Source organism: Anabas testudineus, chromosome 15 (genome assembly GCF_900324465.2).
Source record: "Anabas testudineus chromosome 15, fAnaTes1.2, whole genome shotgun sequence".
NCBI lineage: Eukaryota > Metazoa > Chordata > Actinopteri > Anabantiformes > Anabantidae > Anabas > Anabas testudineus.
Genome location: NC_046624.1, coordinates 2,912,686 through 2,932,051, shown reverse-complemented (window position 1 = coordinate 2,932,051; position 19,366 = coordinate 2,912,686). Strand labels below are relative to the sequence as shown.

Genomic DNA, 19,366 nt, shown 5'->3' with positions numbered 1-19,366 from the left:
ATAATCTGAGCTGCAAAAAAATCCGACAGCCGTGAAGGCAGCAGGGATGATGCTGCCTGGGATGCGTTACCTCTGCTAGCAGGTTGCAAGCTAACTGAAGCCAGACGGTACAGTGCGGTTACATGGGGATGTGCCAGCCTGCTTAATACACGCTGAGGACTCCGTGCTTTTTGTACCGGCTCCACACTACAGCAGGACAAACTTTCCAACTCCGGCGACATGACGACGCGGTCAGAGAGAGAAAAAGCCCAGAAACTGAATGAGCAGCATCAGGCCATTCTGTCTAAACTGCTGAGAGAAGAAGACAACAAGTACTGTGCCGACTGTGAGGCTAAAGGTGAGTGTCACACTGTTTGTAGGTATGTCAGAAGAAATGTGTAAAAAATAAATAAATAAGAAGAAGAATGATGTGGGATCTTGGCAGCTAACAGCTTACAGGAGCTAGCAACATATTGTAACGTTATTTTGACGGGGGTCCCTCAACGTTATGTGTAACTATGCGTAGCTGTTAACGTTAGCTGTTAAATCCCCTTGAGCCTAGTTGCTCAATAGCAGCCTGTGTAATTCATTCAATTTATCTTTCGTTATGTATAAACATACTGTACAAAGCAGACAAGTTCCTGCTGTTCTAGTCAGAATTAAGCCCGAATGATATTGAAAGATGTGTTTAGTCCAAGTAGCCACAAAAGTATCTAACTTCCACCTAGCGCTTTCAAAATAAAATCTTATTAGCTTTCATCTTAATTGTTTAAAGTTACCTTTGAACAAACAAAAATAAATAAATAAAGATTAAGAAAAAATGTAAAGCAGAAAATACCACTATGATTTAAACGTAATAGTAGGTTAATTATATCAAGAACAAAAATATGTTGAACTTTTATTCATGATAAAAAAAAGTAAACAGACATAAACACGTAAACTAAACTATGAACTCATTCTGTGTTTTCAGTACATGGATAGCAACATGTATGACATACGACTCTTAATTTTACAGTATTGCCTTATTTTGTTTTTTCACTTTGGATACATTTTGTGCTCGCAAGCATTTGCGCCTCTCGTCACCCGTGTGCTTTTATTTCGAAATCGTATGGCTTTTCCTGCGGGTCGTGCGTTGTGTAACTGTGGCTAACTTGACACAGCTCTGTACAGACAGTATCGATGTCATGCCCTTGACTGGTTTATTTATGAGCGGAAAACGTGTGTGTTCTGTGTAGACAACATTAAATTAGAAGTGTAGTTTGCTCGCAGAATACCCCTCTTCTCCAACAACCTGCACGGTTGTCGGAGCTTTAGGCAACACCTTGCATCTTAATATGGATCACTAGTGCAGAGCACACCTGCCTCCAAATTCTCAACCTTTAATGCTTCCTTACACAGAATCTAATGGTACAGTTTAAAAAAATGTTTTATTAAACTTTAATAATCAGTGTTCAATTCGGAATATACCCAGTGAACCAAAACGTGTATTCAAAAAGGTAGATACTTTGTAATTGTGCATGTACTACATGTACAAAATGATTAATCACAGTTACTTATAGTGAGGTATATCAACCTTAAACAAGATGTTAATCTTATTATGATTTTGCATAATTGACACAGCATCGTGACTGTTGCATGTACAGTGCGCGTTTGCTGGCAAGTACGGAAGCATGGAATTCCCAGACTTTTGAGTGGACTTTGAACGGCTCATATGTGCTACCTATGACTAAAACGCCTCTTGCGTCATCACCATGCCAATGGAGCCATCTGACAAGTGTAATCTGCAGCTAGCAGACCTTCCTCAGTCACTTATCAGGATTTTCATCGTGATTTCACTTAGACTGCTGCTCTTGCTGTGTTTTTTCCAATTGCATTTAAATACCTCGAGCTGTAGTTACATTTAGTTTGATTATAATCTTTTCCAGTTCGTTGTTCACACTCCATTATATTGTATTGTCCACCATCCTGTGTTTAACAGCACACATGACACTGCTTCTGTAAACCTCAGCTTTTCTTTGTTGCTGCTGATTATGACTTACAGTACTTCTAGAGCATTAGTCCAACTAATCCAAGTTAAGAAACGTGTGTGACTGTGCTCAGTGCTAAATGTAGTTATTTATTAATTACCTGTGAAAGTAGTAACATATATTATTGTGAATTCTAGCATTTGCTTATTGCATGTCATCAAACTTACATTTCCCGTTTCCTTCACCAACCCGCTCTGAATATAAGCGGCAATGGACGTAGTTAAATCATGAATTCACTAGATTTAATTGGAACACCTTGTGTTGCTAATAGGAAATCCTGTAACAAGGAAAGTTATAAATTGAAACATTCAGACTGAACACACCAGGTCCTGATAATCAGCAGTGGGTAGAGCATGGATAGTTTAAAACACGCAAGACAGTGGCCCCTGAGGACTAGAATTTCCCACCCCTGCTATAAATGATCATTGCAACAGAACTGCAAAAGTCTAATCAACGTATTTGTATTTTCTACATCACTCAGCGAAACTGCAGCCTGAGACATGTTTGTGTTATGACTTATGTTAGTCACGGAGCATCCTCAGGTGTCTTTTGCAAGGAGGTGGCAAAGGAAGCGATTGAGCTAGTGTTGATGAGCTAGTCATCAGCAAGGAGCTATGTGGGGCTCGTGTGTGTATTAATCATCAAGTTTAAAATTTTGAGAGGCACACACTGGGACGTTGTTGTGTGTAAGGCATCAGTTGTTGATTATTTTAATTACGATTATTAGTATTCCATTGATCACTTATCAGTTATTCCATTGATTAATTGAGTAATCAGATAATAAACAATATACAAGGACAGAGCATATCAATCATATGTGTTTTGACATTTGTCTACTGTACACCTGACACATTGAACTTGAAAAGAAGTCAAGATTTTTAGCTTTAATTAAAGGGATTTGACAAAAGTGTGGCATTAACCATTCAGCAATTCCAGCCATTTCCATACGCACACCTCTATTTTTAGTGGCTCATAAATAGTGGAACTGCCATTTTGTACAATGGCACCAAAATGGCAGCTAGTGTAACACTCTGCAAGGTGTAAACAAGAAAATGCACACACACAAAGTCTAGTGTGGGTCCAGTTTTATCTTTACAGCCTTCTCACTGTTCTGTTTTCATTGATCTTTATTTCATCCGGTACCAGCCTACAATTGGTAAATTTTTACTTTTGCACATATCTTGTATGAATAATTGCCCAACGACTGGTTTATAATGTTCCATTTTTAAGGCTTCTGAAGGGCTGCACACACCTAAAGGCTAGCTAGACTTCTAAAAAACTGGAATGTTCACACTTAAGGCCTATTTACACCACAGATCACAGATTTCTCACGAGTTGAGTGTGTTTCCATGAGCTTGAATGTGGATGCCTCTCTACTGGATGCGCCGCACTGCAAACACAAACAATAGGCAGTGTATTAGCTTTTATTGATTTTTAAAACAAGCATTCACTCCCTGGCTGATTGAGCACTCTGAGTACAGGGCTTTGGTTTAATTGATCCGTTTGTTTTAGGGTTAGACAGAACCAAACACTATCTGCCCTCCACACTGCCTGCTGCCGTCAGTGTGTCTGGGTGTGGCTGCCCCACTGTGACCACTGCAGTGTGGTGACTCACCTTAGCCTCTCAGCTGAAATTCCACCCTCACTTCTGTCTCTTGTCTACACATGCTGCCCTAGATTTTCTGTGTGTCCATATGTTTGTGTGTGTGTGTGTAAGAGAAACAGAGAGACAGAGAGAGAGAGGGAAATGCAGTCCTTATCGATTGTATTTCCATTTTCCAGTCCTCCCTGGCATCTTAGTCCATCCACTACTTCCAGTAGTCCAGACTATGATTTTCGTTTTTAACACAGTCCTTTAACCAATGTTGAAATGCTACACACACACACACACACACCAGCCAGTGTGTCAGTGTTATGATTTGTGGCAAGAGGGGGGTGCTCTTCTCTGTGCTGGCACAGTACATCTTGGCAAGCGCCTGCTGGGCACTCAGCACTTTGACGGCCTGTCCTTGGTGCCTCTCTGCTGTTGTCACACACATAAAACACTGGCACAGGCCCACACACACACACACACACACACACACACACACACACACACTCAAAAGGTTGCACGCCCACCTGCAGTTGTACAAAGTTTAAAGGTGTGAAGGACAGGTCGGTGTTGCAGTGTCCAGAGAGGAAGAGCATTTTCTCAGTGAGATACTGCAGTCTGCATGCAGTGGTTCCCTGTCATTTCAAGAAATGTGATGAAGATAATGTACGCTTCCTGTGCTGTATAAACGCTGAGGTAACATCTGTGGACAGATTAACCTGTGCACGGTACAGTGGAAGTAAACTTGAACTGGTTTGTTGCTGTTGTTTGAGCTTTAATTTGCACTAATTAAACAAATACTTGTGCTTCACTTACATCACTCAGCAGCTAATGGTCACGAAAATGCAATGATATGTCTGTTAGGATAGATTTATAGATATTAAAACAATGTAATGCAGTCTTTCAGTGAAACTAGCATGAACTAGATTTACCACCAACCAATCAAGGTCAAGTTTACATGCATGCCATGTAGATGAGTTCATCATCCAAGTGGGCATTTGTGCCAGGTGCAATGAAAACCAAAATTCAATCAGTTCTCCCTTGAGTCCTAGTGAACATTTCCCTTTTTTTTATTGAATACATTGGGAAAGTCTGAAAATGTGTCCTGCAATGTTTAATCTCAGTTATTGTGAGTGTGATGATTTGTTGACAGCTATTTTCAGCTGCAGATTAATACACATTTGGTGCTGTTTTGAGTATGTACAGTCTTTTGATGGATGCTGTGGACCTGTAGCCTCACACATGCTGTGTACAATTAGAAGATCATAAAATATGACCAGCCTTGTTTTTAATTTTAACTTCCATCACCAGCAGATGGAAACCTCTCTTCACTTTCACCATCCATAGTGTATATTGCAAGGTTTCTAATGGTCCTGTATCATTAATGATCATTAATTGTCTGTGATCAATATGTATGAATATGATATGTATATTTATTCACATAAAAGTATATGAATTGGAATTTCATGGTTTTCTACATTAAGTTGTTGTAAAATGTGATCTGACCTTCATCTACTGTAAGTAGAGTATTAACCAATATAATGTGCCTAAAGAAATAATACAAAATATTTCTGATCTCTATTGTGTTTATTGAGAACAACCATAAAAACCTCACAGTGTGAGTGGATGTGAACCCTTTGAATATAGACCTCAGAAAAGTTAACTGGAGTATGGTGTAAATTAAGAAAATTAGTTTAGAAGTGTGGACTAGAGCTACTTTGACTGACAATAAACACTCAAACATTTTGAGTTTGCTCTGCACAAGAAGAATATGCTTATCTGCCCCGAATGAGCTTTCAGAGGATCTACAATCAAGAATTGTTGATTTAAATAAAGCTAGAAGAGGTTACAAAGTGATGTCAAAGACTATAGAAATTCACCAGTCTCTAGTTAGGCAAACAGTCAACAAATGGTGACACTTTGGGACTCTGGGTACTCTACCAAGAAGTGGTAGTGGCCAGTCAAAATTACCCCAAGAGCACAACAAACACTCATCAATGAGGTAAAGAAACAACTCAGAATCAAGCCAAAGATTTGAAGGCATCATTGGAACAGGCTAACATCTGTGTTCATAACGTGGTCTAAAAAGGTCACAGCATATCATCATGAAAAAAAAGTGTGGAGGAGGAGAAAACATCAGGATTTGGGGCTGCTTTGCTGCATCAGAACCTGGTCAGCTTGCAGTGATTGGGGGGAAAATGAATTCCCAAGTGTATAAAAAAATTCTTTAGCATAATATGAGAATGCCTGTATGTCAGATATATATATATATATATATATATATATATATATATATATATATATATATATATATATATATATATATATATATATATATATATATATACGCACAGAAATAAATTACATGCCGATTGTAAACATTGTTCGTCCTCTGTTTATATCTCAATCTTGATTCCCTCGGTTACTTCTTGTAAGTAATTATGAAGTATCAATGGCTGCATAATGCGTTTGAGAACAGACCAATTATGAGTTTTTATTAGGTTCTTCTCTTGTTAAAATAGAGAGGGAAACATTTCTCCTTGTGGAAGCAGTCTATCCACTTCTCATTACGGCTGACACCAAATCACTCTAATGGACCAGCAGAGAGCAGCACAGCGCCTTTTACTTTTTCCCCCGTTCATCACTGTGATGCTTCACTTTACTCGATTCTGGGCTGGAGTTTTTGGCAGCTTTCAGATGATTTACTAAGAGGGCATTTTATTAATTAGGAAATGGAAGTTGTTAACCTTATTTAAAAGGAGAATGCTGCTAAATTTCACCACACTGATGGTTTATTTTCTTGCCTTTGGCATCATTCGACCTTTATGCAGTGACATTAGCTGTTGTCTCTTTTTCCTAGAAATAAGAAAGGAGAAAAGAAATTGGCTTAATGCTGTCTAACATTATTTAAAGAACTTCGCTTTCAAGGTGTTTTACAAGGGGACAGCCTCAAATAAAAGAGGGGTAGAAACCCTTGAGAGCAATTAGATAAAAAAAGAAAGAGAATAGTGACTGCGACAGAAGCCAGGATGGATTCTGGCTGCTGTGGTTCAGAACAGACAAACGCCGCAGTGGTACAAGCCCCAGAGGATTTGTGTGAGTCAAGTTGTGGTTTAAGTCTGCCTCTTTCAGCCTTGAAGCTTTGAACTTTGTGTCCTCACTTTGTCCCTGAAGGAACAACCGGCTCTGGTTTCTCACTGCAGACTTTAGTTCCTGCTCATAAATATTGATTGAATAAGCTTGCAGGGATCACTGAATCCGTAAATGTATACGTTACTACTTTGTTTTTCTTCTTGGCTGTTGCTTCATTGCATTTTTACACAAAGTCCGCCACTATTGGTGCGGGGTTAGACAGTAGATCATCGATTATCTCCTGTGAGTCACCTCAGGTGACGTCTGTGGTCACTGTCTCTACCTTCCCACACACACATATGTACCCGTCAGTCCTGACTGTCCTCAGGTTGACAGTTGGGGCTTTAATTTCATGCTCGGTTGGCCACCCCCCCACATCCCAGTTGGAAAGTTCTGCTGTCACTCATCGAAGCTCCTGGGTGTCAGGGTCTGTCTGTATGTGTGTCTGTCTGTGTGCACCTCCCAGATGGAATGACTGTGTTTATCTCTTTGTCTGCATGTGTGTGAATATGTATGCATTTGTACCCATATTTATTAACTTGCGTCACTATGATAGCATCTTTATTACTGCCTGTTGGTGAGCAAGTGGGTGTGACAGTGTGTCTGGATTTTATTGGCTGGACAGGATGCGCTTACCTGCTTGAAATTGTGTTTTTGTGTGTTTCTTTCTGTCCATTAGGTCAACGAGTGTCCTCATAAAGATAGCTGTAGAAATGTGTGTGTGTGCGTGTGTGTGTGTATCTGTGAGAAGAGCTCATTTGTGTCTAATCAGGTCAGCAGTCTACAAATTAGCACTGGTGTGTTTGTATTCTGTGTGTGTGCAGGGACTGCAGGGCTCATGTCTTCTGAGAGAGAGAGAAAAAGAGAGCTCTATTCAGCTGTCTATTTTTGTCCAAGCTTCAATGTAGAGCAAGTGTAAAGACGAATGGCATAATAAAAGTGCTACCGAATCTGAATTGACTGTACGAGCCACAGATCAGCAGATAGTAATGTTCCAGAATCAAAGCTGGGCCACATACTATTCACTTCAGAGTCATAATGCTGTATGCATGAACAGCATTGATTCAGTCATTCATTTGGAGAGCGAGGAAAGAGCCTCTTTAATGTTTACAGATTACAACAATAATTTGTAAATGACAAACAGCAATTCATGTGTTGGCTCAAAAGTAATGCCTATAAATTAAGAGGCATGTAACCAATAAGGCGCACCAGTGTAGTAGCTCAGGACTCTTACATGAGAGCGGCCTTTACTCTCCACAGCTAAGCCTCCTCCTCCTTTGCAGAGCTCCTCAGCCGAACTCCACCTGTGTTCAGTGGGTTTTTCTTGAATACTCATTTACTTGCACTTGTTGAAATCTGCTTTCTGCCAAAAGTGGGCAATAATCAGATTACATTAAATGACTCAGAGGACCTGCTAGTCATTATGTACTGACTCTGCTACTCAACAGTCAGAGCATCAGAGATTATCAGTGCAGGCTGTTCATCATTCCAGGCAGTGATTATCTGGTCAAAACAGTGCAGTGGCATTTCGTATGCAATATATAATATGTTTTTATGCACATTGCCCTGTACTACAGTATGTGCACAGATCAGTCACACCATTAAATGCACCTGGTGGCTTTAATATAATAGTAGACAGAGGTCAGCATAAGCACTTTGCAGCTATGCATCCCCATTCACAGCAAGCTGTGATGCAGTGACACCTGTCAATCGTGGCCATCATTTAATATTTCCCATGCTGGTGTGTGTCCACCACAACATAAACATTTTGATCTGTTTATTTGACTTCATATCGAGAAGCGCTCAGTCGAGACTGATGCACTTTTTGCAAGAGGTTATCTGGGAACGGACCAAAGTGAAGTCCAATCCATACTGATAGATATCCAGTCCAGCTTACAATGGCTGAGCTGCTTGATTTAGGCTTAACACTCAGTCATCCCTGCATTAATGCTCCTTTAGGTCTTATAGCACATTAGTGCCACTGCATTAACACACTGATGCTCTTTCCCGAGGCCGGCAAGCCCACTGGACTGCGTGCATGCTCGCTGCCATCCAACCGGCCCTGCTTCACAACTGTTATGTAGCTTGGATCCATAAAAGTTGATCCCTGGCACTTGCTATGTTCAAATTCACTTTCAATCATCAAATTGAGAGTTAATAAGCCTTGTGGTCAGGATAAGGATAGAGGCAGAGATGGTGCTGAGGGTCTGAAGCCACTAACCCATTAAAATGATTTGACTGTCATTTTGTGCCATCTTCTATTCATCCCCATGGATATTTGGCACAGGGTTGTTTTGAACTACTTTATGATATGATGGATGATGCATTTGGATGGCTTTTCTATGGGATGGTCTTAACCTGAACTCACAGAGAGATAATATATTAGAAATTCTGTGAATATGTTCATATACCAAGTTATATGCTTGTCTAATTGTTTAACAGCATCTGAACTGCTTGATTCACCTGGATGGAGCTGCATGTGACAATCGTTTACTCTTGTCTTACAAACAACAATCTTAAACATGCACTTGATGGCTATGTGCATGGTGGTCTGTAATGAACCATGCAAATAGAAGACATGACAATAAGAAAATGTCATTTTTCTTGTTTTGCATTGTAGAGCTAGTTCCATCCAACCAGTCATCCTTACATTCAAATTTACATTTAGTCATTTGACGCTTTTATCCAAATCGACTTATAAGTGATGACTGGATAGAGTAGTGGTAAGATCGCCGCCCTGCATGTGGGAGACTAGGGTTACAGATGGGGGGTTAGGGGGGGAGTTTTGTGATCTTGCCCCTACACTATCCATCATAAATTGCTGGCTGTCAGTGGCACCTTGCATTTCAAAGAATGACGCTTGAATGGGTGTATTTACTGTGGAACTTGGTCACGCCTTATCAGGCAAGAGGAGAGGAGGAAACCTGGCTGGAGACTGGCTGGGACTGTGTTGTCAGCCAGCTGCAGCTGTATTCTGCATGGGTGCAGCAATTCTCAGTGGCTTAGGCTGCACTCCAAGTAGTGCAAGTAGCCTGTTTTGGCCAAGACAAACCAGTGTGGTTGGCAAATGTGATGGTAACCCAGGAAATGTGAGCTATTTGTATATTAACTAACTATAATTAACAAACCCAATAAAGGATTAAACTGAGGTCCTAATGTTATCTTGAGTTCTAATCTAGCACGCAGGACTGGCTTTCACTAATGTTGATGATTTGTTAGTAGGTAGTCACTAATAGGTTACTAGTGCAGATAAACACTCTGTCCAACTCATTCCTTATGCTCCTGTGTTGGAAAAGCTAAAAAGTAGCAATGCACACTGCTGTGCCATTGATAATCTGTGATTGAACGCCTGTTTTTGGGGCGAGGGGTTTAATAAATGCTAAATTCATAGGTTCTTTTGAGTATGTTAGGTTACCAATGTAATGGTCATTAAACATTTTGAAGATACTAAAGGTTATGTCAATACATCAGCAAGTCAGCAGAGCTCAATGCAATTAGAATCAGACTTCAAAAACTTAGGCACTAGTTCAGACTGACCCATATGGGGAATTCGCTTGTGGTATAATTTAAAATGGCTCCTCTCTACAGACATTGCACGATAGTGTGTCAACAAGAATCAAAGTCTAGTCTGTGTCTGCCTGAGGTTCCTCACTTATTCTGGTTGTGTGCAGCATGCTCCCGGCCTGGTTTCTTCTTCCCTTGCTGTGTTTTTATGTAACCCCATGTTGTTGTTCGCTTGCAGTGCTCTGCTTTGTAAGCAAAGGTACAAAATCCATCTTGAACTTCTCTCAGAATGAATTGGTTGCACCTTTGTGCCCATATATTTGTACTGCACAAGAAAGAATGTGTTTATGTCTTTAGTATACTACTACACTTTCTTGGTTTAATTTAGTTTTTTTTAGGCTTATGCGTTATAAAATCCAGTGACCCTGAGCTAATGGAAGATTTTCAAAGCTGCTTTAATTGAGCTAAAACGCCACTTTTCATTGTAGCTTTCATGTTTGGAAATAGGTGTTATAATCACAGTTACATTTAATTAAAGCTATTAATGACTAAACAAAAGGAAGAGAGAATACATGCAGTCAAAGCACCTGCGTTCTAATTCTCTTGCCTTTTAAAGGCTGAAATTGAAACACTTGAAATCCTAAGCAGTTAAAAGAAATCAGCCTTCCTGTTTGAAACTGATTATACACAGCCATTCTTCTGACACATGACTTACACCTTTGCTATAAGAAAACAAGTATGTAAGCTCAGAAAAATGATAAATGATAATGCACGCCTGCACTTAAATAGAGAAAATTATTTTGACACTACAGGAATTATAATGAAATTATACAAGCTGCTTGAAAATCCCATTAAGATGTGTTTAAGGGATTTGAGATATTACTTCCTGAGCAACTTTGATAAGAATGTGTTCAGAATGTGTCACGATAACCTAAAGTTGAAGTAAGCCTTTAGATGTTGTGCGCGCTGTGTGGATTGTATCTTTTCTTGTTTAATTCTTGCACGTCTGTTGTGTACTGTAGTGTAGTGTGTTGTACCTGCATGCTACTGCACTACTGCACCAGAGACAGTTTGTTAAAAATGGCTTCTGAGCTTGAGCTTTTGTGGATGCGACACTTTTCTGTGTCTGTGAAAGATCCACGTTCCACGTTCATACTACAGACTGTTTTTAGTTTTAGTTTAGTTTTAGCTTTTGAAGCTTACTTGGACCTTGATACAAACATGAGATTTGAAAACTGTTCTTGGCAACTTGACATATCTGTGGCATCAGGTGAGTTACCTACCATTAACATTTTTGAGCACATTGTTGCAGGACAGTGTTAGGGTTTCTCATTGCTTCAAGCTTGTTGCTTTTACAATTTATGGCTGTCATTTCATGTCCATCATTTTGTTTTTGGTGCGGGGTTCTATGAAATAACCACACTAAACCCTGCTGGGCTCTGAGAGCTTTGGAAACATTGATGACCTACACCCTATACCAGGGGTGTCAAACGTACGGAACCGGCCCGCCAAGGGGTTCAGTCTGGCCCGCGGGATAAATCTGAAAGTGAAAAAAATGACATGACATGAAGTAGGATTTCTGAAAAATAAACTATTCCTAAATTGTTCGCTAGGGGCGCTAGGGTGTTTTAGACATGGAGTAGCTGAAAGAAGAAGAAGAAAAAGACCAAACAATTCTGAGATAGACACAGTTAATGTTCAGTGATTACTACGATACATCTACTTACTACATCTACTTACTTTTGTACTCGCCTTCGCACCCTCATTAGCCAAAATATCTTTCTGAAAAAGGAGAAAACTTCACTACAAAAGAGTTTGGTCATAAAGTTTATGTATGTATGTTTTTATGTGTGTTTCATGTATAAATCTTATATTTACAGGCCAGGTGATTACTTTCTATCTTATACATTTAAAATGGCCACCACTTAAGTTGGGGTCAATTTAAGTTTTGAGAATTATTACACATGTAGAGTAAAAATAATTCCTACATGTTAAGTTAATTTAATGTTGAAGTGCAATAGGCTACCATATTTTTCAAATCTAAATACCTGTGACTTTTGTGCCTTTTGTGCAATCACTGTGATCAGTTGTAATGCACACATGTAAATGATAAACTGAAGCAAACTGCACGTTTTTCTTGGGAAATCTGACTTTCTTCATAACGTTTTTTGTAATAGGATAGTTCATTAAATAAAAAAAAAAAAATGTAATTGTACTTCTTTCCACTAAAACAAAGGGGAAAACATGAATTTATTGTTATTTGTAGCTATGATCGGCTTTGCTTCGATTTTAATGGTCCGGCCCACTTGACATCAAATTATACTGTATGTGGCCCCTGAACTAAAATGAGTTTGACACCTCTGCCCTATACTGTCCCTGAACACCTCACAACATGAAGGGCCTACACTCTGCACTCTTGTCCCTGAATGTGCGTGTGTGTATTTAGTATTAGTATATTATCTCAAACGTTTGGGGTGGGTTACTCTTCTCTGTAACATCAAACTAATAACATAGCAGGATTTTTACATTACATTTTTAAACTCTTTAAACTAAAATCTTCAAAGCACAATTCTCTGTTTCTCATTTTCTTCAGGTCCTCGGTGGGCATCATGGAACCTCGGGGTGTTCATGTGTATCCGCTGTGCTGGCATCCACCGCAACCTGGGCGTCCACATCTCCAGAGTGAAATCTGTCAACCTGGACCAGTGGACACCGGAGCAGATCCAGGTATAACACATGACGTACATGACCATGTTTTTTTTTATACGCCTGACTGTGGCGACGTGCTCTGTCCATTCATGCACAAATATTTTCTGACAAGACAATGTTGTGACACCACCATTAAACTGCAAACAGAGTAAAACTAAGCATTTGACCATTTTCAGTGGATTAAATAAACCAGCTGCATGCCAATGTGAAGTGTTGCACACAAAACCTCAGCCTAGATGTGCACACATACAGTGTAGTGAACTGCCACAGAAACGTAGTGTTTAGCATGTATTCCAGTAAGCCTTTCAACAAACAACAGATTGTAGTCATGCATATACATGCTCCGCAACAGAACACACACATGCCTAGGGAACACAGAGAAGCATAATTAGTGTGTGCTGTATGGATAGCATGTCACACTGATTGAATTACATACCATACATCAGGAGGACTGATGTATGTGTATCTATGAAACTCACCTGAGCATGCCAGTAATTTATTTAATCATCCAGTTATTATTATATCCACTTGTTTAGTGTGTGTGTGTGTGTTTGTGTGTGTGTACTTCTTCAAGGCAGAGCCTATCCATCAGCTGAGTGTGAGTAGAAAGGGTCTCGCTCTGAATGTTAATCACTGTTTTCAATGACTAATTAATTCTGGATGGCTGATTATTCCGACTCCGTCTTCTCCACTTCTCCTGTCATCGCCCCATTTATCACCCTCCTCTTAATTTAGCCTTGACACATGTGGCCTGTGAGTCTTTCTCTCTGCGTTTGTGTGTGTGAGCTCACGTCGAAGGGAGTAAGTGTAAGTGTAGTAAGTTGAATGCAAATGCGGCTTGTGAAAGAACTTTTTGTGTGTGTTTGACACACTCCTAAAGATGCTGACTCACTTGTATTAACACAAATTTATCTTTCCTTCTGTGCTTCTTTCCTTGCAGAGCATGGTGGATATGGGCAACACCAGAGCCAGGCAGCTATATGAAGCCCACCTACCAGAGAACTTCAGACGGCCACAGACAGACCAGTATCCTCCCCCTGCTTGCTCTTTGTGTTGATTCACTATATATTTATATACGTTACCACACTATACAGTATGTACCTACAGTTAAAGTGCTCTCCCCATACTGTACATATCCGCATAGATTTGCTTATAATCCCTGTACCACCATATATAGTCGCCTCAGAGAGGATTCAGAGTTTAATATGCTCTTTCACTTGTAGAATGTACACCGATCAGCCACAACATTATTGAATGTTATTCATTATGATCATGGTAACCATTAAATTTTTCTCATGCTGACCTCTATTCACCACCTTTAATGTTGTGGCTGATTGGTGTATATGTTTAAATGGATAAAATAACAATTTTGCAAATGAGCTGCACATTATTATTGAACCTGTAGTGACAGGTACCTGTAGTATTAGGTACTTTATGGAAACATAGAAATGAAAAATTCTAATTAACCAAAGTAGTCAGCGTTTTGAAGTAGTAGTCCAAAATACTGCCAGCTTGCATGGATGAGAAAACGATCAAAACTCTAGCAACACTCACACCATATCAAACTGCTTCATTGTTAGACCAGTGGCTTATGGCTTTTATCAGGGCCTGTTACAAGTATAGTATCTAGCAAAGAACATTGAAATAGAATAAATCAAAAAGGGAAAAACAAAAAGTCAAATAGAAATACATACATATCAGCCAATAAGCGGGCCTGTCTGATGAAAATTCTGCTCCTATGCAACTAAACTGCGCCTGTGATTATGTTTTTGTACAAAATATAATCATACAACCGTGCTTCTTTAATGAATACAGTGCTATAGTACTTTGAGGAGGTGGTTGCGATAGATCGAGGGTGTATAGTGTGCAGGACTGACAAACTTAAAATCCGTGTTGGAGTCTAGAGTCTAGAGTGAGGTTGGGATTAGGTAAGAAAAGAATTAGGGTGGGGTTAGATTAGGGTTAGAGAAATACTGTTGTTATGTTTCAGTTATAAAACAGATGTTGTGTGTGAAGTGACTTTTGCATTTTCTCTAAAGCGAGCCCACAATCTTTCCTTGAGCCAGTGCTGTGAGTGCCTGAACCCATCCATAAAACATATGAATAACGGTTGATATTGCACTGCAAGCTTAGATATTCTTTTGAAAAGAAAATGGGATGTTAGGGATTGACTACTTTATTTTATTACTTGTTTTGTGTACATTATGTTCAAACGTTAAACATCAATGTATTTATTGTAATTGAGAACATTATCATTATAGTCATTAGCAACAGAGTCGGGTTGCAGTTATGTTTCCCACAAAATGTATTTGTGATTGCAGTTTAGCTGTATAGAAACAATTTTTACAAGATTGGGTTAATTAATCTCAGATTGAGAAGGGTAAGGGGGGTGTTCTCAGAGAAATTAGCTAACATGGATAATTGAGGAACAAACAGGTTACTGTAAATCTGCATGCACACAGCAGATGAATCCTCCCATTTTTCTTCTTCCTCTGACTTATTTTGCAGACAAGGCTCCCAGATTTTAACTGTGTAGTGACAGAAGAATCAGCTTTTTTGCCTTTTACTTTTTGTTGTCTTTGTTTGTGGCTAAACTGACAGTGTGTAGTGCAAGAAAGAAGCAGGCCGACAGACACAGCTGTGAGCTCCTCTTCACAGCATGAAGTGTCTGAATGAAAAACTATATGCACTGGAAGGCAACTTATTTAGACTCCTACAGTTTCTTTGTGTTAGTTTCAGTTTCAGTTATAGCCTAACTTACGGCAGTCTCCGATTTAAAAATGCATTGAGGGAATTTCTTTACATTTGCAACTGCCCCCTTGGACTCTGAAGAGGTATCACTGCCTGGAATGATCTATCTTTCATCTAGCCATGCCACTCGCAAAGCTGATTAGAAACTTGACTATGTGAGTATACGTTTACGTGAGTAAATTTTGATGAACTTCATCACTGTGACTTGATACATGTCCCATTCTCACTAGAGAAATGCATTTTATTTGGACTCTGTTTGGAGTCTGTGCATGTAAACTACGGTGTCACTGGTTAGCTGACACCAAAAATCACAATCCAGTCCTAGTTTATTATTGATGCTCTCAGTGAGAGTGCTTGTCATGTATGAGTCAAGATCACAGTTTAACACTTTGGCTGTGAATACCGATTACCGTCTCAATACTCCCAATATATGCAAAAACAATTCTGTAAACATGTTTTCACTTTCACTTGTCATTATGGATTGAGTGTAGAGTTGATAGGCAAAAACAAAACAACTTTTTTTTTATCAGTTTCAATGAATTCTACAAAACAACACAGTACTCAAAAAGTGAAAGGGTCTGACTCCTTTTTAAAGCCGCTGCGTATTTACATAATAATGTATCTGTGTTGTCATATATTTGCATGCAAACTGCAAATGTCACCATACATTTACATAAAAATGATTTCTGTCGCCATGAAATGTGTCATATGTGTCAAATGAGAAGAAAATCCACTGTAATTGTCTTCCTACCTTCTGTATCTTTATTTATATCCTAACTTTTCACCCATTTTACTAAGGTGTTTTGTTTGACCATGAGTGTCCAGAAAAGCTTTAGCATGGCTTCTCTGGAGCGATGCACATTCTCCCATTAGATATCCCCTCATTTCTAAAGATATTCTGAGCCTATCCTTAGGATTGGTATTGGCCTGAGCAGCTTTAATAGGTGCAGCTCTGTTCTCCTTTATGACAGCCTAAAGTGCAGCCTTCCGCTGGATGTGCAATTGAAAATTAGAATGTGTCAGTGTGAAAAATGATTTGGGGTGCGTCAGTGACTGAGTCTAAGTTCTGCTGCTGAGCTTAATAAAATACACAGATTCACTAAACTCTGGCACAGACAATGTGGTATCTCTCCTCTCTTTCTTATTAGCATCACATCCAGGAAGTAGCTTCTTATTCATAGCCAAAGCTGACCATTACTTTCACTGCTTAAAATGCCAAATGTCACAAATCTTATCGGCTGTTGCTAACTGATGTCAACTCAGGCAGTAATTTGATTCTAGGACACATTAAGCTAATCTGCTGATGGGCTTGTGGTTTTTCAATGAGACAGAGTCTACACTCAGCCAAAGATGTTTTGTGTGGTAATTGTGTAACAGCACAATCACTAGTGCATTGAGTATTACCTCTTACCTCTGATCACATTGTCAGGAGTTGTAAACTGTCAGACAAACTCTAATTCATATCATATGAATAGTCAAAGCTCATTAAATGTGCATTGTTTTCATTCAATAAGTATTTTTCATGTTCCACTGTACCCTGTGGATGGGTGCTTTTAAATCCTGCAAGAGACTACTGCTTACAGTTATGACACACCTTGGAGTTATATGTATATCGCCACAGCATGATCAGATGTTAAATGACTAGAAGAGTCAAGTTTCTTATGAAAATTATTCTCTAGATCTGCATGGATGTTTCAGGAATTTTTTCTTTTTGAGTTTCTACTTATTTTTTTAATCTAATTCAGCTACAGATTTTAGTTTTACCATCCCATTGATATAAAAGCTCCCTATTAGCGAAGCAAAAACTAAAAAAGGAAAATAAAAAACATTTTCACAAAATAGCATTTTAGTATATTAAAATAATGCAGTTGCTCAGTTGCTTCTGTTCCTGCAGATCTACACTGATATCCAGTACATAGTGTGTACACATCATACATAATCCTACTTGATATCGCTTCTGTACTGTCAGAACAGAGAAGTTACAGTATCAAACTGAACAAACCTGAGCCCCATCTACAAAACAAAAATTACTTCTAGCATCAAACAGTAAGTGACAGGTCCTCTTACACCAGTATCATTCTTACACATTTAACCAGGACAGCTCCTGCAGCATCTGTGTACATTGTGGTGCAACAGTGATTTTCAGTTTGCCCTTTTCCATGATACAAGACAAGACAGCTGTGCGGTTAACACAGCAGCATATGTTCATATTTCCACCAGCAGACTGAAATAAATAATCTCCCTGTTTGAAATGCTGCTCTAATATCCTATCTTGTATCTAGCAGGCCCATTTGTGAGGGTGGTCATCATTCTTCACTCTTTTGAAGTCCATTAGTTGTTCTGACAGCAGCGCCGCTGGCTGAAAACAGCAGATAACAGACGCAGGATTAGAGGAGCTACCGCCTGAATGTGTGTGTGAGCGTTTTCTGTGTGAGGTTTTTTATTTTTTTTTTTTTTATGTTTTTATACTCGCACGTCATTTTGGCCCTGCTTATGTATGTAAATGACAAAATGGAGTTGGTTCCCCCACCATATCCGTGGTTTTGTTTTCAACTCCCACGTCAATGTGAGTGTGCATTTTCTGGAGTTTTGTTTCATTTTCACACACATTTTACAGTCTTGTGGATATGTCCACTTGAAAAGGCTAATATTTTATAAAATGAGTCATATTGTGTTACCTATTCTACTAACTACTTTAGTTTTTGCACAGAAAGATCTCTTAACATCTGTTTTTATGCATCTTACATTTATGTTTCAACCTAGTCAATTTTATACAACTAAACTGCAATCACTGTACATTTTTGTTAGCTAACGTAAAGTTACAGTGAGACTCAAGATCAGCCCTCCCTCTTCCTGCTCTGCTACACTCGTAGTATTGAATTTATAAAATTTCAATAAATTTTAATATTTACTAAACCAACGGAAAAATCTGATTAGTTAGAAGGTTGAACCACAAATAAAACTTGTAGAAGCTGCTGCCAGTATTAACCAATGTGTCTGGGTCACTGGAGGCTTCAACAGCAGCTATCCATATTATGATTAGATATGTTTTGGAGCAGATTTGCACAAAAAAATAATTTTGAAAGAAGTTACATACACAGTTTTATTTACTCAGGAAATGTCATTTAGCTCAAAAAGCAAGAAGAAAAAATATACAAGATCAATAAAACTGTCCATCCATTCAAAATAAAAATGATCTAAAATAGTAGAAATATAAGAATATATAAAATATATAAGAAATATATACCATATTCCAGCAGCTTAGGTATAAATGGGTGTATTAAAGAAGACAAGTATGCTGATGTTTTTTAGAAATCAGTGATGAGTGATTATGCAGCCTTTTTCATACAATTCACATGTCATAGTGTCATAGTAAGTTGAGTGGAATTGTGGTAGGATATCGCAGTAATCCAGTGCAGACAGTGTGGTCCATTATACAATTTTGGTGAGCATTTGTGTGCATTGTGATGCATTTTGCAGGTTTTTTTTTTTTTTTACCTATTACAGCTAGTATGTACAAGATGATTCCAGCAGTCTCTTTCAAACTTTAGCACAGTATTTTACCACTACTGCTCTTTTTTTGGCTGATATCCATAAATCTCTATGATTAAATGTTATTCCTGGATAGACACTCCCTTTGTTTCTGCATTTTCACATTGTTTTTCTAGCATAG

At 38.8% G+C, this 19,366-nt stretch overlaps 1 protein-coding gene across 3 annotated transcripts in view; it reads left to right on the top strand.

Annotated features, from left to right (window-relative positions):
- Positions 1-78: 78 nt before the first annotated feature.
- The window catches only part of smap1 (small ArfGAP 1), an 89,667-nt gene continuing 70,379 nt past the window's right edge, over positions 79-19,366 (top strand). For all 3 annotated transcript variants that reach the window (XM_026355846.1, XM_026355848.1, XM_026355847.1), the window contains exons 1-3: positions 79-337; positions 12,827-12,960; positions 13,883-13,968. In XM_026355846.1, the coding sequence (XP_026211631.1) occupies positions 220-337; positions 12,827-12,960; positions 13,883-13,968 (338 nt within the window). In that variant the 5' untranslated portion in view covers positions 79-219. The remainder of the gene's footprint in view (positions 338-12,826; positions 12,961-13,882; positions 13,969-19,366) is intronic.